Source organism: Pseudochaenichthys georgianus, chromosome 16, assembly GCF_902827115.2.
Source record: "Pseudochaenichthys georgianus chromosome 16, fPseGeo1.2, whole genome shotgun sequence".
Lineage (NCBI taxonomy): Eukaryota > Metazoa > Chordata > Actinopteri > Perciformes > Channichthyidae > Pseudochaenichthys > Pseudochaenichthys georgianus.
Window position 1 is genome coordinate 22258558 of NC_047518.2, and position 20999 is coordinate 22279556.

At 40.7% G+C, this 20999-nt stretch overlaps 1 protein-coding gene across 9 annotated transcripts in view; it reads right to left on the bottom strand.

The window, feature by feature from the left end:
- LOC117460604 (protein MTSS 1-like) overlaps window positions 1–20999 on the bottom strand; it is a 50544-nt gene that overhangs the window by 6219 nt on the left and 23326 nt on the right. For 7 of the 9 annotated variants that reach the window (XM_034102149.1, XM_034102150.1, XM_034102143.1 and 4 more), the window contains 7 exons: window positions 13623–13707; window positions 12234–12325; window positions 11911–11985; window positions 2954–3111; window positions 2682–2789; window positions 2438–2535; window positions 820–1084 (listed from right to left, as the gene is read on the bottom strand). In XM_034102149.1, the coding sequence (XP_033958040.1) occupies window positions 820–1084; window positions 2438–2535; window positions 2682–2789; window positions 2954–3111; window positions 11911–11985; window positions 12234–12325; window positions 13623–13707 (881 nt within the window). The remainder of the gene's footprint in view (window positions 1–819; window positions 1085–2437; window positions 2536–2681; window positions 2790–2953; window positions 3112–11910; window positions 11986–12233; window positions 12326–13622; window positions 13708–20999) is intronic. The other 2 variants (XM_034102146.1, XM_034102145.1) reach the window with 1 other exon arrangement.

Consider the following 20999-nt stretch of genomic DNA (forward strand, 5'->3'; position numbering starts at 1 on the left):
TGAACTTTTGTTAGCCTAGTTTAGCCATGAGACAGTTCTTTTTCACACATGCACTATTGTATCTACAACCCCAGGTCTGATCCCCATGACTCTTCCGTATATGGGTCAGATATGGGCTTGCCAAACCATCTTCCCTGCATCATAAAAACTTGGAGTCTGTCTATACCAATGTGTTCTGGAGAGCGGAACTCTGGTGGCTGGCGCTCTAACAAAATGTCAGCTAGTGCAGCCGCTTCTCATGGTTGATCTCAAACCACAAACCCCATGCCGATAATCCTCTGTGCTCTCACATTGATCATTATCGGAGACCTCGTGTCAGATGGTTGGATAAAACTGACAGAATGAGACCTTCTGATAGAGACACACACTCGGCGCCTGTAAAAGAAATGACTGTCCACACTGTAACATGTCATTTTACTGTGATACATTTAATGAAAATACAACACACAGTATGCCCCAGCCAAACCGCAGGCTGTCACAGCGGTGGACTCTTTAATAGCAGGATGGGGGTGACCTGTATTGCCCTGGGCTCCAATGGAGGCAGACACATTTCCTAAGCATTTATGCAATAATAATAATAGCGGTGAAATGACTTCACCATGATCACATAGAGTTACTGCTGCCAGCTAACTGCCTCTCATGATGGCTGGGGAGATGTGTGAGGGAAAGGGTTGTGTGATTGCTGCTTTGGGGTTTTATCTCTGACTACAATGACTTGTAAATCATAGAGCATATGCGGTGTATAGTCTTGTCTCGATTAGTGTACATGCAACACTTTGAGGGGAAGTAAAGTGTATGTAACTGAGGGTTTTTTCTTACCTTTGTTTCGGCTGCCATTGGCGAGGATGATTTGGACGTTGTGTATTGGTCGTGGGATGAAGAGATGAAGCCCGAGTCGTGGGAGGAGATGCTAGAGAGCCGGGCCGGGGCCTGCTGGGGTAGCGTGGAGCTACAGTACCGATGACGGGGGTGATGGTGGTGGAAGAGGTGGTGTGAGGAAGAGGAGGAAGAAGAGGAGGAAGGAGAATGAGAGTGAGAGCCACTGGATCCCCTGGAGTCACTACTGTTAACGCTGTTCAGACTACTGTGAAAGGGGAAGGAGTGATGGGTGAGGGGAGGACCAGAGGAAGCAGACATTTGGCAGTGACAGGCCGGGTAAAGAGAATCAAGTGCACCCAAAGACATGGATTGAAGAAGGAAAGTTGGATAAGAAAGGGAAAAAAAAGGAATAAAAAGGAGGGCGATGAAGGCCGGGGATTGGGGAGAGACAGGGTGGGAAACAATTAACACGGCACACCAAGATGCAGCAGGCAGTGACTGAGGCCGATCCAGTCAAGGCAACAACACAAATCAACATAAGAGGCTTGACATCATAATGAGGATAATTACAGGATCTGGAGCCTTTGAGGATATTCACACAGAACACTAATTAAAAGCAAAGAGCATAAATACTGTGTGAATTCAATCTAAAGCAGATTGCAACAATACATACAATGTAATAAATCATTGGAACAAGGCAAAACTATACCTAGTTTAAGCTTCTAGTACAAAAAAACAAGTAACAATTATAATTTGCAAAGAATCAAAATCATAAAAATGGGCAGTCTCGCAATGATTTGACAGGATTAAAAAAAGACTTGTTGGGGACGGAAACTTTAATAAGGCTCCTCTGCAACATATTTTCAGAGGAGTGTGTGAGGCCTTTAAACGTTCTTTCCACGACATAACGGATAATCTCAAATTGCAATTTGTTCACAGAAAACCCACAAACCAACATTGAAAAAATGCAAAGCAATACACAAACGGAGCATAACATCTATTTCTTATCACTAGAACAGTTCAGGAACAATTACTGGGAGATACAAAAAAGCAAGGAGGACAGACGGTAGAAGACATGGTCTGAACAGCTACAGAACTAAATGTGTGCTTTTATCGGTCAAAGCTCTCTCCTTAATATTAGTTACCTTTAATTATATTTCTCAGTGAAGTGAACTATCACTACCATAAGAGAAGATCAAGCAGGGATTATACTCTAAATCATTTGCAAACTCCTGCAGATTGACCACTGGGTGGCAGACAGAGATTGGACAACACAATTGTTTTTCTTTGTGTCCTTGTCCCATACTGCATTACAACTATGTCTCCTAATAAGATTCACATACATCATAAGGGTATACAGGACCAATTGGCAGATTAACAGTAGATCCTATGTGTTTACATGTCATTGGCCAAATATAAACATAGTATGCTTTCCTCTCCTCAGTTCTAGGAACGGGTGACCAAAATAACTGGTGTAAATTAATTTTCCGTTCAACATCATTTTGACACTCTGATTACTTTCATGCTTTCATGGGTACAGTAGGTAAATGTGTACTTGAAAGACCTCTCTTCCACTTATTTGCTGTTACGAGTGTTGTGATTGGCCGACGGAACGTACCTGCACATGCTGGACTTCCTGGACATGGTGGTGCTGGGGGATGAGGGCGGCGTTTGATAAGACCAACCGTAGTCTGAGCCCTTAAGATCCATGATCACCTGAGAGGGAGGAAAACACAAGTCCTAGTTATAGGTCGAACTTAAAGTCGGAACTTAACAATTGAATCCACAGAACCTCTTCAAAAAACAAAAACAAGTCAGTCAGTGAGATGAATGTCAGTTTCCCCTTTGATTGTTTTCCTCACCTGTTCACTAGCAGGGGGAAGCTTGTGGGGGTCAGAAGTCAGGGCTTTGAGGTCATCAGAGATTGCCTGGAGATGGGTGACCTCTCCCAACATAGAAATCTCCTCATCCTAAAAGATTTCATGGCAGAGAGAGAGAGCAGATTCCTCTTTAAATAGCAGAAAAAGGTATTTTATGAGAGCCTGGAGTAAGAATATACTGTGAAGAAGTAGAGGGCTTGAAAATGCTTTCTGAAAGCTCATCCCTCATTTTTTTTTTTTACAGCTGTACTCACCACTACAGGACGGAGCAGACCTACGAACCAGCAGAACCTCTGTCTGTCCTCGATGAGAGCCCTCCTCAGGGCCTGCTTCTCTGTCTCCTCCAGCAGAATGTATTTATCACTGACATCCTGCATGGCACTGTCCAACTGCGGCTGGATATCTCCACGACCTTCAAAACAAAATGGACAAACAAAAATAATAAATAACACATTATTCCAGGTATAATACACATGCCAACTCGCAAGGAAACATGTGGGAGGGTGATAATATTCTCAGGGAAAACTTGTGAATTTATTTATTTATGATCTCAGAGGTAATGTACTTTATTTCTTATAAATGTAAAACTAAATTCTTGTAAATCCTTACCTACAATAGTCCTAATACTACTTCACAATCTTTTAAAATGAAGGTGCTCAGATGGTTTTCACCACTAAACCTGATGGGCAATATTCTCCCTTTATCTTTCTTTGCACACAACCATGAAAAAGAATAGAGGTGTGCTAATAAAACATGCATGCAAAGTCACAAACAATATGATCATGTAGCAATGAAAGAACATTTAATCTGCACAACTACTGTCTGTCGTTTGAACATCTGCTCTACATGTTAATATCTTCATTGTGGACACTGCTATCTTCAGTGCTAGCATTTGAATGTCCTCACTACTTGTTTGGCTATCAGCTCTGCATGAAGGGCCACTCTTTCCATGGAAGTGTTTTGTGTCAATTGTACAGAGGTGGCAAGAAGGATATCTACTTTAGGCTAATCTGTTGCTTTTCTTGAACTTCAATCCATTATGTCGAGATAGCCAAAACTAAATTAAATATCCCTCCATTGCTCTTTGTCTGACACTCAAAATATAGTTTAGGTGACTCAGTGTTTGGTTTTTAGGAATGGCAAGTGTGCAAGGTATTTTGAAGAGCATCTGGTCCTTGTGCTGTCTACGTGTGTTTGAATATGCATATGCAAATCAAGGAATGTCTTGGGGAAATTACTTTCCCAAGGTGATCCTGTTGTTGAGACCTTGTGTTGTGTGTCTTTTCTGTGGGTGAGTGTGCGATATTAAGTCGGGATACCCTGAAGCCAAATCAAGCCCTCTTAAGTTCTCCAAGGAGGCAGGAAGGCTGGCGACTACCCAGGATGACAAACAGTAGGCCTCAAAGGCATTATCTAACCACTTGAACTACACTTCCACACACACACAGTAGTTGACTTTGGTCCATCAAGGTTAAACCCACAGTGAACCACTCTGTGGTCTGTGTGTCTGTCTGCTCTCGGGTCTATCCAATGATAACAAACTGGGGTCTTTCCGAGACATTTGACATGTGGCATTATACCATGCAAATCAGTAGAGAAAAAAAGCAGATAAGGTTACACAGGCGAATCATCCTCACCTCAAAAGTGAAACGTAAGGACGTGTGATCTTTCCTCTCGGATATGTCAGTGCCGTGTATGCATTAGGTATCATACAGCATGTGGGAAGTTCAGTTTCAGCTGCTTTATCTCTTCCTCAGATGACTACACCACCATTAAAATGACAATCAACAATGGCTTCAAGGGCACAGCAAAATAATAGGTTAATGGAAAAAGCCAAAGGCACAAATGGTCATTATGCACCTATTGCACAACAGCTGACATAACTTAGAAATTATCAAATATTTACCACTTGAGTGCAATGTGTTTATTGATTGATGAAGTTGCCAAGTGTGAGTCCCTATGAGATAGCTCTTATTACTTGATGGTTGTTGACAAAATAAGGCAAACTGATTTTCCATATGGAGGGGATCCATTTACCAAGCTGAGGTGACCGTGACGCTGAGAGGAATGAGAGTTGTGTGTGTGTGTTTATGGCACTTCATACTCTATTACACTATGGAGACCATAATGCAGTAGATGGACTGTGGACTGGAAAGTCCAAATTGCAGTATATATTTTCAGGCTCATATAGATCTAAAGGCCACATTTAGAGGAGACAAGTATACAATTACATTGTACTAGGTTTTGTGGAGAACTGGCAGTATGACTGAGCCTGAGAGGGCGAGACAGGCCTCACTCATTAGTCTGGTTTCCACTGCAGGACAGGACTCATTATTATTCACTTCCCTCCAGGCAAAATGTATCTTTTTCCATCTTGTTGCTAAGGCAATTATTTGTAAGCTATGCTGACATTTCAGCTAATGTTTCAATCACTAGCAGTGTTGGGCAAGTTACTTCCAAAATGTAATATATTACATATTACTTATTACTCTCTTTTGAAAGTAATAAGTTACATTACAAAATTACTGTCTCTGAAATGTAATGAGTTACACTACTTTAGTTACTTTTATAGTTACTTTCACCAACATAACCGCAAAAGAATGGCTAGGTATTATAAATGCTAAAATGTAGTTTAGTGCAGCTCATTATACATCCAATGAAGGGCAATGTGGTATAGCATAACAACTGTGTAGGCCCTTAGGCTACTAACAACTTGTATTACACAGGTTAGTTGAATACTTGATTCTGATTGTAACTTCTTAACATGTGACACGTTGTTAATACAGCAGTACAGACCACTGTCAAGGACTATAATGAAGGTTGCTAAGGAGGATCAAGAAAGAGAAAGGAAAAGAGGTTAAAAGACGGAGCGCTGGACGTCAGATAAATCACCAGAAGAAGGCAGAGAGGAAGTGAATAATAACAGGACACGGAATGGGCTCTGTAGTATATGGCCGTGTGCAGGCCCGGTTCCAGAACAAAATGACTCAGGGTGCCTCTGAGATTACAGGGGGCGCAGCAGTAATAGGTTTACATGAGCAATAGTGGCCGGCAACAGCAATGAAAAATAGCATTGATGGTCCCCAATGAACAGATTATGGCATTTGTTATGTTTTGAAACCAAGCAAGTGAGAACATTTCAAGTGAGTTAAAAGTGCAATCCTGAAATATTTCATACAGTCCAAAGTGGACTGTTGCAAAGAAAAGCACAAAAGCTTCAAAACTGTGCTGATAAAACAAACGAGAACATATTGTAAATCAAGGCAAATATTATTTGAACCAGCTCATGGTTTGAAATGGCAAACATTGAAAATCAAAAGTATTATTAAAACCATGTAGCCTACTAAACATCACCTTGGTCCCATCATGTACTCTGGGAAGAGAATGTTTACTGTCCTTGAAAACTGGTATCACATCATCATGTGAGGTTGAATTTGTGACCTGGAGATCATTTCAGCTGCAACATTAGCTCGTTGATAAGCTTGGGATATGAGATCTTTTTGTAGCCATTCGTGGTGAAGGCATCTGTGCTATTGTATGCATTATTTTTTGACCCAACATTTCTACAGGCATGGCAGAATATGGCACTATTTTCACATATTCTAGCCCTCGTCTATTTGTATACCACGAGCTGCAAAATGACCACCTAACCCCACTGTACAGGCGGGTACTTGTTTAGATATACCTGAGCAGGCTCTGTTTTGCCGTGGTATCCTGGCTCGCACCTGCGGGCCGCAGAGGGGCGGCGTAGTTTCGGGCAACGAAGAGTGCTGCTCCGGGGTTGAGGGCGGCGAGTCAGGCGGGAGTAAGCTAGTGTCCACAGCGGAGGGTAACGTGATGTCCCCATCCGACCTGTTGCTACTGTCTGCAGTAGATGCAGTGTTGCTGGCGTTTAGTGATGGTTGCTTTAACCATTTTCGTATAAATGATTATCCACAGGTGTGTGTCACTGCTGCGGAAGCGCTTTGGAAATGATGCACGCGCAGCGGAGCAGGTCACGCGCACCTGACACAATTTGTTGTTGGTATTTTTCGCTCCGTTCTCTTTTTTGAATAGAGGGTGCATAACATTCAACTGCCCCGAAGATCCCGACGCGAAGCCTGAAGAGTAAACACCAGGTTTACTAATCTACCCGCACAATTTGTCGGAATGTCTCGCTATGTTAGTACATTGTTAAAAAACAAAACACCATTTAATTTCGGGTTAAAATGTGTTGTAACTGCGTTACTGAGCATTGTAACGGGTAATATATTACCCACATTTCATTAGTAATGCGTTACATTACTTCGTTACAGCAAAAAGTAATATATTACTGTAACTCCGTTACTTTTGTAACGCGTTACACCCAACACTGATCACTAGTGATAGCTGGTCTATCTTTATTGAATGACATCTATCAAATAAAAAAAAGGGTGCAGTTAACTGTAATAAATGTCAACTTTATGGAACATGCTCAATACAAGCCATGACATCGGAAGATGCTCTCAGTTTCTGTAATGCTGCAGTAATGCTCAGAGAAGTTGTGTGACATTGTGAAGTATTCCTGTCGCAGCACTGGGTTTAAAGGAACTGTTTATGATAAACAAAAAAACATTGAAATATGTAGGCGAACAGGTTGGCCTCTTTGTAGATAAGTAGCTCTTGGAGGCCGTAAGCCTGTGATGCTGTGGTGTCTCTTGGCATGCAGTAAACGAAGGGAGCATGCTGTATTTTGGATTTCTCCACTAGTTCAAGTCTTGGCAGACTGTATTATTGACATAACCACAGTGGGTTTGGACGCTACTGTAAGTTGAGGCACTCTGTCGGAGACATATGGAAAGGCACATTTATTTTTTGTTGCAATTTTGGTAGTGATAATGAGTATCTTGGGAAGCGAGTAGTGCCCAGACATCATAACAATCAGGGTAACATATCTTCCTTAGGTGCTTTTGTCACAGGTCCACCCATTTTGGAAGCACCCTATCCTTTAACTCATGATAATATATTAAAAAGTTAGATTTTGTTCTGCAAAAGCAATTAAACCGACTTCATTGTAATGAGAAATATTTGAGTTTAGCCCTTTAAAAGTGAATCACAAGGTCATAAATTCCAGATATGCATAAGCTCATGTGGAAACTGACCAGAAGGGTAAATGTTATAAAACACTTTGAAATACCACACAGAGTAACACATATCCAACCAAAAGCCATTCAGTCATTACTCAATCAGCTTGAGGCAGACATCAGTGGTGATGTATAAGAAAACTTAATTGTAGGGATGGAGGTGGTTGCACACACACGACACAATCACACAAACACACACACGTGTGCTGAGACAATGCAGGCATCATGGCATGAGATGTCAACTTGTGGTAAGCAGAGGGGTTGTTAGTGCTGAACTGAACACATTCCCTGTCTCTCTTCCATAACTTGTGCAACTATGTGAATGGCAAAGCCCTGATTGCTACTTCCTCTTCCTATTCAACCACAGACAAACACTTGGGTTTAAGGAAGTTCAATGGGAACTGAGTCGCTGTAAACAAATCCAAAATGAAATATATTTCACAAGTCTTTCCTGTGTTCAATTAAAGACAATAAGTGCTTGTGAAACCTAGTGTAGTGTGATGTTTTGGCTTCACTCCATTAGGATGACTAATTGATGGCGTACTACTATGGATGTCCTGTGTCCAAAATATGGCAACACACACCAACCAAACTCAACTTGCCATAAAGGGAGTCACTAAGCCAAGATGAATATGGTGGGGGTCCTGCACTCATGAAGATACATGTGCACACACACAGAAATGAGATTAGCTTATTCAGCTTTCACATGACCAATAATTACATTAAGTTGCAGTCACAGGCTGTTACTTAGCAAAGGCTAAGGTCTCAGGTCAGAAAAACACCCTCACAAGACACATATCAAAACATTAGAAAACTACACCAGCAGACAGATGGAGTGTTAATTATTTCCATAAATTGAAAACACTACTTTTAAGTAGGGATGGGAATTTGAAAGCAAATGTATATTCGAATATTCGACCCCCAAAAAACGGTTAACCGATTAACCAAAATGTACATATCTAAACCAAAAAAAAAAAAAAGTTTTTAATTTTGTAAAATAAATAAATACATGTTCAAATAAGTATAGAAACCAAGTGGAATTTGTCAAATGTATTGAACTGGTGATCACAGTTTGAACAGTTGACAGCTATATGCCTACAGCTTTCATGCTTAAAACATAACTTGGTTTTTAAATTAAAGAGGGATCATACACGAACAACATAACGGGTCAGGGTAACGTAACCCTATTACAACAGAGATCAACAACCTATAACAGGGCCTATGCACAGAATGCAGCTATTCAATACTCATTCTTGATTAAGAATATGAGCATGTCTACTCAGGGGAGAGGCGGGTGCGGAGGCGATTCACAATCAGGCCAGCTGTAGAGAAGACCCTCTCAGCTGGAATTTGGGCATAAGATGAGGTTTGAGTCTGCGTGATCTGCGTGTAGGGAGGGGCAGCAGCCGTATCATTGGCTAGAACTAGCTAGATCTGATGGATTTGGACATAAACGCGATTGAAGTATAACCGGACGCGAGAGAGAGAGAGATCAGCACCTGGAGCTCTGCCCGCTGTGAGGGACCGGTGAGCGGAGCAAAACACACCTTTAGAACACACTTAGCTATGGCACTGTTGTATACATTGAATTATTCCATTTGATCATATGTAATCAACGTAGGCACCTCTCCCAAAAAAATTACAATAAAATATTCATAACTGATATTCTCATATTCGAATAATTTCGAATATTCGATTAATCGTTCCCATCCCTACTTTTAAGTTGTATATCTAAAACTAGTTGCATATTCCTAACTTTAAGTTTATCATTTTATTTTCTCCCTGCCAGCAATGGTTTACGGTTCTTGTTGCTAGCAAGATGTGTATTCAGATATTTAATAATAATCTATTGGTACACTGATTGCTGTAGGTGAACGATGGTGTCGAACCCTTACCTTTAAAATTGCATCATCACTTTATTTCTCAATGAGCTGCTTTTATCAGTAGGTGGCTTTGAGAAAAGCAAAGTAACAGAAACTTGGCACACTTAGGTGGAGACCAAAAGACAGTTTGAGGAAATGAATGTAAGATTAAAGAATTGGACCAGTAAAGCAGAAGAGCCAAGTGGACCAATTATCTTTACCCAACTATACATCAGGTCCACTTCACTTCATTTCCTCTTCTTCTGCTTCAGACCACAGCATGTTTTAATATGTCTATAGTCTTTATCTAATAAATTATATCACTTTTCTATTTTACCATAATGTGGGTCAGAGCAAAGGCTCAATCACGGAACACTTCATGGTATAGTTGAATTTCCTTTTCAGGAAAACGGCATACAGTAAATGACAAGAGTCAGAAGAAATCAAAGGAGAGGAAGTACAAGAGGCAACAGATGGATGGGTGGCTGCAGCTTCACACACTTTATATAATAATGTGCCAATAATGAGTAGCAATGTAAAACTGTAAACAAAAGCTGCACCTGTGATGGAAACCCTAGCATGCCAATATCAGGCAGCATCCACACATATTTGTTCTTTGCATGAAACTTAATATCTGTGGTGGCTTCTTCACAATGCAACCAAGATGCTTGCTTAAGCATTGAAGCGAATGTAACAGCGTGGACAGCGGGTCTATTCCACCACCGGACTTACCCAGATGATCAGCTGCAGTTCAGCACAAGGTATCAGGGAGAGGAAAGAGATCAAAGTCAACTGAAAACCTGCCAGCATGTAACACTAATGCATGACATAAAGGTGCAGAAGTGTGTGTCTGTTTGAGTCAATGACTGTTAAGCCAAACACAGCATCAGTATGTTTTCTTTTGAAAGATAAACCATTATTATGTTTTTCCCAACTTCCTGTTTTTCTATTTGCTGGACATGTTTGGTAAACAGAAAGGAGAGTCACATGGACAAACCTTCGAGTGCTCACACATTTGATGGTCTCAAGCTCAGCATTGTTTAACTATAATTAAAGTCATGCAGACAGCTGTATGTAAATGAGACACATGTTATGTAGCAGTATTAGTAATGATCATGTACAGTATAAGTTACATTCCAAAGTCAAATGTACTGCACAGTAGGAGTAGGAATAACTTTAACATTTTCTTCATTTGTATTAATAGTTTCTTGCATTTATTTTTCTAGAAATCGGTTGACATTAGGATTCTGAGACATCCAGTGATTCAGAACTAAAACTATCATCATCTCTAAACACACTGGAAGCATATTCATTGTATTTCTGTGTACGTAGGTACAACTTCAGCCAAGAGAACTGCAGAAGGGAAAAGCCCCTACCCTCTCAGAGTGTTTACCAAGTAAGGTAATGTTTAGCGGCACTAAATCTCTCTAGTCTAATCACTCAGGACAAACTTCTTCTATACACATCACTGCAGTCTGATGAGAACTCTATACATAGGATCTGGACATCTTCCCATTTTCAAACACGAGGTGGCATTTTTCCCCCCCAAGTTGTTTCTCCAACTGAAGCCTTTCATGCATCAATAATCTTATTTTTCCTGTAGGTCTATAAATGTAAACAGCATAAACAAACTACTTCCAAAGCTCAGGTGCATATTTTCAAGTATTAATTAATTACAGCATCTGGATTCTGTGAATGTTTTGAAATTCTTCCATCCTGATGCACACTAGTTTACACAACAGTCAGACCAAAAATGAGGCTGTACCTGTGAAAAAAACAGATGACCAGATTCTGGGAACATGTATATGACTAATCCGTTTGGGCGAGGGACATAAACAGTTCAAGTTTCGATGTTCCCGATTAAATTGCAAACTAAAAGAGGATAACAAAAACATTCTGCTAGTTTGCTTTCCAATAATTCAATCTGAACAAATTCTTTGAGGACACTTGAGACTGAAATATTTCACTAAGCTTGGCATGCAATGCTTTAAGTCCTTAAGTGTGTGATCCCTGTACTTAAGTTGTTTTGATTCCTGCACAATAAGAATATTATGCAGGTTTCTATTTTGTATCATGAACTTTTCTTTCGTTTTCATACTCTGGTAAAAATGTAACGACTCCATGAGAACAAGAATTAGTTCAATATTTGTGTTAATCACTTTAAGATGAACTATAGCTAGTAATGTTATTTTTGATAATTCACAAGGTTTGGTTTATATAAATAATGACAGTGTTTGTTTTTTTTACCTTTCTTTGCTTTCTTCTGAAGTTTCAGTGTGTCCGAGGATTTCTTTTTAATTTCCTGCCGGGCTCTTTTATACTCTGGTACAGATGGACAAGATAACAAAAGAAAACCAAATCTGTGAAAACGTATTGCTAATTTACAGTTTTTCATAGACAAAGTTATATCATGTGGAACAGAAGAATAATCAAAAATACTGAAGCAAATCATTGAACATTGGTTAAAACTTTGTCACTGTATATCGCTTTAAAATGTAAAATGTGTATCCTATTGTCGAAGAAGATTCTTGATCAGCCAGTTGTGTTATTGTTACATTCTTCTCTCCTACCTTTAGCATGGTCCTTGTCCAAAGTGTTGACTCCTCTTTTCCAGTCCTCCATCTGTTCTTGTAGAGGGTTGATCATTCCCTCCAGGAAGGCCCTGTGAAAACACCGGACATTTACTACTAATCTGGGCTGCGCTTAATCACTTTAACCATTCAAATCTATCTCAAGTTAAAATATTAAAAACTCAAGTTGTGACTATTGGAATTAATCATAAACACTGATTGGGTTCACTATTTTCATGAATCACATCCAAAAAACATTTTATTTAGCAATCATATTACCAAACAAACTTTATTTGAAATGTGAACAACAAGACCTGCTCTGCAGGGTTTGTCACGATAACTGTCACCTAATTATAAACTGGCAGAAAGACTGCAGACAAAATCATTATGTCTGGTTGGCCTTTCTGTCTATAAACTATTTGGTCAATGATGTCAATCATTAACAGGCAGAGAAAAGAAAGGGGAGGAAAACAGAGACTGAGGTAAGAAACAGTCTGCCTATGTCTGACTGTGAGTCACAGGAGGAAGTAAGAAGCTGCTGCAGTCATGTCTCTCAATCATTACCAAACTGTGTCCGTCTTGTATTTGAGATGTATTTGTGAGTGTGAGAGGTGGGCAGCTGCAGGCTTACTGCATGAAACTAAAATTAGACTCCCTCTTGTAGACATTTCTCCAAAAGTGAGGGTGTGTCAGTGGGTGGGGGGCAACCACAGCCCCCTGCGTACAGCCTCTGCTATGGAGATCCAAGTGGAATCTCTTCTGAAATGCCACCCGAAATTAGAGAGCCCCTTGTCTGTGCAATATGTATGTGTGTGTGTGTGTGTGTGTGTGTGTGTGTGTGTGTAGCAACACTGAAACATTAGAGATACTTGTGTTGCCAGACAAATCGTCTCTTTCCCAGAAAATCCCCGACGAGGGGCATTCTCACTCACACACACTACATGTCTAGAAATGGAGGGTATGCTGAGATTTGAATGCAGACCATTTTATTTGAGTGAGGGAAACAGTTTGGGTCAAAGTACACTAACTGAATGAGTGAGTTACTTATATAGGAAACACTGCAAAAGGAAATAAAGTCATATGTTTATCTTTGAAAGTTTTAAAAGCTTGTTGCAGAGAATTTCGGTCTGCAAAAGAAAATGTGCAATACTTGAAGGGGAGGTTTATTGGACATACAGTATGAACTATGTGTAATGCCTTTTTAGCACAATAAAACCACAGTGAGGGGGCTTATATACATGCTTACCTCAATTAAATTCCCGCTCCCAGCCTACAACCCAGCCAATCGTTCACCAGAATTGCACAAGAGATATATTACATCCTGTATTTTGGCATATATGGAGAAGTAAAGGTAAATAAGCAAACCAATACATGTGCTGTGTTGCTTACATGGAGAACTGTTTGAGTTTGGCCTCGATGCTGCGATGTCTCATACACATCCTGGTCAGCGCTGATCCAATGTCTTTGGTTCCACCTGAAAGAAATAAAGAAAGACAAAGATTTACTATTTACATAGGCTTTTAATGACGTAATTGCTAATATCAACAACTCGTCTGCACAGCCACTACACAGTGCTTTAGCTTTCCAAGTCTGTTTTAGGGTTTGATTGTCTGAATTGATTCACTAATAAACATGTTGAGTTACATTTCCATTACATCAGGACTGCAGCTGCGTCATTTAGCAGGATCTCCTAATACATAGGTAACTAAATAGCACAACACTGAAATACAGACACAGGGATTTTAAAATGTGCTGCATTCATTCATATGCAAAAAAATGCTACTGAACTACACCGACAACAATCCATAATTTCTTCTTCTTGTATTTCTGTGCATCTAAGAACTGAATGTACAGAAAACCAATGTAGTATATTGGAGTACAGTACACAGTAGTCAGCTAATCTTGTTAGTTAACTTCATTATAGACTTCTGCCTGTATTTTCTAAAGGAAACATCTGTAACAAGCACTCACTGAGCCCACTCGCTCAGTGGAAAACACTGACTTATGACTGGCACATGTATTCAGGTCCAAAAAGTAATGAGGAGTTGGAGCTGGAGTGTCAGTGTCCTGCTCACAGGATAACAAGCTGTCTACTGGAAGGCCTCAGGCTCTCCGGCAGCTAAGCAGAGACTTGACGTTGATTGACAGAACTATTGTCCTGCTGCTCAGTGTGACTAGTCGGTTTCTCTGTGGGGTTGAAGCACCACTGTGTGTGTGTGTGTGTGTGTGTGTGTGTGTGTGTGTGTGTGTGTGTGTGTGTGTGTGTGTGTTGTGTGTGTGTGGTGTGTGTGTGTGTGTGTGTGTGTGTGTGTGTGTGTGTGTGTGTGTGTGTGTGTGTGTGTGTGTGTGTGTGTGTGTGTGTGAGTGAGAAAGAGAAGGTAGTGGCAGAGAGGTCTTGTATGAAACTGTGTGGAGATCTTGCAACATTCTGTCCAGTGATCAGAGTGTGGGGTTGTGCGTGTGTGTGAGAGAGACAGATTGGTTGTGATGATCTGATGTGAAGTGTGAATCCCCTCCAACAGAGCGAGCCATTCTGCTGTCAGCACAGTCCTTGCTGCATGCAGAGACACACACAGGGCTGTCATTCACTCGCACAGAGAGATTTACAACACACAAAGTTGTCTTTTACTCTCAGCGGCTGGACAAAACAAATTCAATATGCTGCTGATTTCGCTTAAACACTCACTGAATGGGTTTGAGGTGGTATAAAAAAATACTTCAAGCAGGAATGAGTTACAGAACAATCCAAATAAATGTATTATTGAATGGTAATGAGAACAGGGATAAGCAAATGTATGTTAGAACAACAAAACATTCCTCAGCGTCTAACATTGGTGTGAGATTTATTTGGAGCTGAGCTGGAGTGGAGCATATGTTTTAAATTACTGATGTCTAAATTCCTCGGAATCCCGGGTAAAGAAATCTTAAGAATGTTCTTATATGTATCCTGAATTTAAAACAAGTTACATACAGTAAACGCAGAATATTTGGTGTCCATCTCTAAACCTTAGGGACTATAAAATATATTGTGTTAAATCTCCTCTGCTATGGTCTGTTCGACTGAGCTGAATGTGTCTACCAGAATGAACTGAATTCATCTGTCTAGCTGCACTCCACAACTAAACCAGTGGAACAGCATCTGTAGTTTTTAGTCTCAGACACCATGTAATTATGAACAAACAGTTTGTCTAAGAACTGGTTTACAGACAATCCACATCTGTCCTGTTTTTCTAAAAGACCAGAATTAGCTTTCTGTGCCTTTGACTGCACACGGAGAGCCACAGCATGACAGTGAATGAAGCCATTCTGGATGGCAAATGTAACGTTCTAGTACCTGTCACCAAAACATAATTTAATGCCAGTCCCATTGAGCCCATTACAACCTCAACATTTTTCCTCTTTCAGTCCGTTTCTCTTTTACTGTGCATGCTTGTTATTGCAGAGGGTGTGGCTACTCCATGCCATAAAAGACCTTCCTGTTATACAACACCATAATGTTCATTCATTCCTGCGTTGACTTGTTTAGTCATCCTATCCACCATCCATCTGTCCTTCTCGCCCTCACTCTGACTTCTTGTTATTGAAAAGGGTGTGGCTGATGGATGCCATAGCACCACGAGGAGGCCGCCAAAGGAAAGAACGTAGGATTAAATGGGCAAAAGTTTTTTACATAATAAAGTTACTGTAGAATTGCAGCCAAAGCTGTCAAGAGAAGAGTCTGGTTTCAGTTGATTATTCAATTTCCACAACCCACACTTCTAGATTTGATATGAGGCAAAACAAGAGAACCACAATCTGCTCCTGACTACACGCACAGGTATGCTGCTATGGGCGTCATAGAAAGATTAAACTGACGCACTCAAGTCAGATTTTGTGAGATTGTTGCAATACCCTCTTTTCCATATGCAACAATTCCACTGAAAGACATACGTCAAGAAAGAGACAGATGTGTCTGCAGGCATTGGCATTGCTCAAGATATGGGTATGGCAAAATATCTCCTCCCATGCCATGAGCAGAAACAGGCAGACATTCCAGGTGACCGAGCCTTGTAACTGTAACCGTTACACAATAGCAACATGAATGATGATCATGAGAACGTTTTTTTGTTTATGTAGTTAAATAATTAAGCAATGCCACCAGGTGGAAAAAAGAGACATGCATGTTTCTCCATCCCAGAGCAGCTATCTAGTCAATGGAGCCTCTGCCATTTCTGCCAGTTGCCGTGGAAACAGTGTTTTTATGTCTATTGCGAGTGAAAGTCTGATTTTTAGGCTTGAATAGTGTCAGGAGGGGACCCTTTGTTTTCTGCTTTGTATCACTTGCATGTCATAGCCTACTCCAGGGGAAGTATATGATACACAGTCTAACCTAGAAGGCCAATATACAGTTATACACAGCACTAAAGCGTATTGTTGGACAAGTGAATACTGTGGTTTGCTACTTCTTAAGGTATACATTTGAGCTGTTTTACGTGTATGACAGAGGTTTGCCCAAGGTCAATTCTGTGATTATATTCAATTTTATTTAGCATATTTTCAATTGTGATACAGTGCGAAAAGATTGTTCTTATTAATACTGATAATGATTTTCAATGGTATTACCCATTACTAGCTCACATGCCATCAGAAGAAGTGTCAAGAGTTAGGAAGTTGGCTAAAAGTGGATATCAGGCAAATCTGCCCTGTTTGTGGAAAGTTGTTGCTCTCATGATGAAGTGGCTGCTAACACACATCATCTACTCTGTCTAGCACCGAGTGAACCCTGGATAGAAATAGCTCTATTGGCAGCTCCAGTTGTCTACCCCACACACACAGCGAGACACACACAAACACAAAAAGGCGGGGTGTGGCGCAGTGGATAGAGCCTTGGTGTTCGGATAAGGGGGTCACAGGTTCAAACCCCACTGCAGTCAGCATGTCGTTGTGTCCCTGGGCAAGACGCTTCACCCCAAATTGCTCCTGTGGGGATTGCCCACAGTATTGAGTATGTAAGTCACTTTGGATACAAGTAACATGTAATGTAAAAAACACAAGTTTCAATTGCTTTACTCTCTGGCCAGACCGCTGCCTTGTGTGTAGTAGTATGGCTGGCTGTCAATAGAAATAGCTTCTGTGTGACATGGTTGTTTCTGAGGCTTGTAATTATCCCAGCAGCACCAACACTTACCCAGTCAAAAACACACATACTGTATACACTTAAACGCTGTAAGCTCTACTCTTCAGCGTACAAACGATGCCAAGCGGATGCTTTTCTTTGTCAACCTACAGAAGTAAGCGAGCAAGCAGTACTAGCTTATTTGAGAAAAAATATGGCCACAAAATGCTTTAATGTTTCACAATATGTTGGCTAATGCATGATGTGGTAAGCATGCACAAAAATAGTCCCAGGCCAAGACAATTAAAAATGTCCCACAATAGAGTATACAGTATAAAGTCAAATAATGTTCTTGCAGCTGTTAGTTATTCCCTCTGTGTAATGTTTTAAAATTAAGAAAGGACTATATATTTTGATATAGAATCCTAACAATCTATAGTTTCTGTGGGACATTCTGTGGGAACTAGTGTCTCTCTGGTCTATAGGGATATTTGTGACCGAGGTGACAGATTTCCTTTAGTGTGTGTGTGTGTGTGTGTGTGTGTGTGTGTGTGTGTGTGTGTGTGTGTGTGTGTGTGTGTGTGTGTCTACATGTGTGAGAGAGTGAGAGAGATAGTATGGCAATTTGATGACGAGCTGCCAAGTCTGTCTCTGTCCTAAACCCCCCTCCAGACTGTTCCTTGGAATGTCACACTATGCTGACACAGAGTGTGTGAGAGTATGCTAATGCATTTTGGAAGAAAGCAGAAAGAAGGTCTTTGAAAGGACACTACATTAAAATGTGTCAATGTATTAGAAATGTAAAAGTCACTTTTTTGACTGCTTAGCCTGTGTACTCCTTTAGAACAGACATCCTGTGCAAGTGACCACTGTTTATTTTGGGCTAGTATTGCAATCAACTCACTTGCAAAATAAGCTTGCTAAACAGTTATCCCTCATCCTCACTCATGCTCTCTCCATGATTAAATAAGGCTTGAAGGACAAAGTTCCTTTGTTTGTGTTTATATAAACCGGAGACTCTTTCTGGTTGCCATGAGAACTATTTGATGAAATCTGAGACCATCGAAAACGTTAGCACCGATGCAGCATCGACATGAAACTGGCGTCATCATTTCTGCCCTCACAAAAAAAGGCTGTTATGTTAAAGCAGTCTTTAATTATATTAAAGAGAGGGAATTTGTCTCCATCTAATATGCCTGTATTTATTTAAATGATCTCAAAAGGGAGTCTTGCATGTTAGCACCGATTACAGCCTATCATTAGAGGAAAGGTGATATGGTGAGAGAAGTACAAATACATCTAGGGAGGAGGAGATAGGGAATGGTGGGAAAGTGAAATGTGCCAACATTGTTATGAAAGACAACCAAGAAACAGCGAGGAGAGAAGGATGAACACTATCAAGCAAAAGGGAAAATGAAAAATTTGATTTGGTCCGGGTAGTTTGGACATGAAGCTCAGAGAGGCCCGCGAGCTGAAACCAACTCTGAATGGGCACCAGATGGTCGCTATTAACGACGGGCCAGTGGTTACACTGATAAGAGACTAGACTAGACTAGACTAGACTAGACTAGACACACACACACACACACACACACTAGCCTCAATGGGCAACAACACATGGAAATGTGTGGGTGAGCGAAAGCACACACGCACCTGCTGCAGTGTGACCAGTGCTGACACACAGAAACTCTGGACAGTCTGACTGCAGCTCCCAACAGCTGTCTTCAGAAGACAGGAGAAGGGACATGAAGGAGAGGATGAGCACAGAGCAGAGGAGTTGAAAGAAAGGAGAGAGGGAGAATGAAAAAGGATGCAGATTATGTTCAGATTTCAGTACGTTTACAGGTTGAAAAAAAGGTTTTCCGGTATTGAAAACCTCTTTGGTTGAGTCTGGTGGTAATGTTATATTGGTGCTATATTGATGGAATTTGAACATGTTGTGGCATTATCTGGTTTTATTCAGTTACATAAAAAGGTATATTTTCTAGTGTTAGGCAGAAATGATAGTCACAATGGTTAAATAATCTGAACAAAAAAAGATTGGAATCAAAAGAGCCAGTACTTTGATAACGATATCAGCATTACATGTCTAACATGATTTCAATCATCTGAACACTACCATGAAAAAGGACATGCAAACTAAAGAGAGGCTAAATACTCTTATCTACTAACCATTATAAATTAAAGAGACATTTCTGTAACACATGAGCATCATATTCCCAGGAGAGACAGAAGGACAGAGGAGGGAGCTGTTCAGGTTTAAACCCATGATGTTGTTTGTCAATGGTTTGCATCATAGTCAAATGAGGCATCAAAACAACAGCGGACTGACGTCTGAGAGTCTTTGTGCAGATGGTGAAAGATGAGGGTGTAGCTTGGTGACGATATTCATCAACATTGGCAATGGGCCAACAATGTGGCAGATTATAATACTGACTGCAATTCTACTAGAGGTATTAACAATCTGTCGTCTCTAAAAGAACCAATAGAGACTGTCGTTTTAAATGTGTGTCGGTGTGCCACCGCAATGCAGTGAAATGCATCCTGAACAGAGCATGAGATTCCCTCTTCCCCTCCTCCACTCTCTGAAGGCTGTATCTCCCCCATCTCCGTTGCTCTTTCATCCACATGTGCTTCTATTTTCCCTTCTTTTCTGCCCTGATCGTGTTTCTTACTTTTCTCTCCTAACCCTCCCAATTCCCTCTCCTATTCTATCCTTTCCCCCATGTTCCAACTCTCTTTTCACTTCCTTCCTGCACTCCTCCTCCTCTATCCTGTCCTCTCACTCTTGGTGTGGAAAGTCAAAGCAGTGACAAATGATGTCAGTATGATATTGAGATGTACTGCTGTCAAAGAGTTAAGGACTGATACTGTACACTAAACAAAGTTGCAGCTGATAACCATAAGTGTGTCAGTGTGCCAATGTTGGGCTGCATCCTGAATACTAATGAACACTGTAACTAATACAGCAACATTTTTAAAAGTGTTGACACAATGATTCAGGCAAAATAGAGAAAATGGGGAGTTCTTCAGGGAAAGCAGAACATAGGAAAAGGTATATATATTAATTTTCGTTGTTAAAATAAAGTGGAGGAGTAAAGAGGACAACGCCTCAGTGTGGTTCGGCAGTGCGAAAGCTAAGTCTCCGAGGCGCAGAGAAACAAAAAAAGATAGCTAACAAATGCTCCCAATTTTGCATCTATTTCTCATTTGTTTGCTTACAGAGCTACTGTATTTCTACACCCTTCCACCGTCATTCCCCGCCTCCTCCACCACGTCTGCCAAAACGCACTGTAGCATGAATGGATACTAAACCAATGGATGGGAACCAATTATGATTAGTGGTGCACGATAATTATCGGCCCGATATTAGGAATTATGACGTCATCCCGATAAACCCGATAAAAGTATTAATAGTCCCGATAAAATATATTTTTTGGGTAAAAAAAATAAAAAACTACTGCGGTGTGGGTGGATTGGGATGAGGGGCGCTTGTTTTTCACTCGGCTCCTCCCGTTTTGCCAGTACTGTGGTATTAGTGGTTTAGGAAGAGGGGAGTTTTTCACAAATCCAGCGCTCCCTAATGCTCCCTCATGCCTGGCTGTGGCGTAAATGGTGTGGAGCCGTGAAGCCAGCACAGTAAACAAACATGTCGTCGGTAGTATGGGACT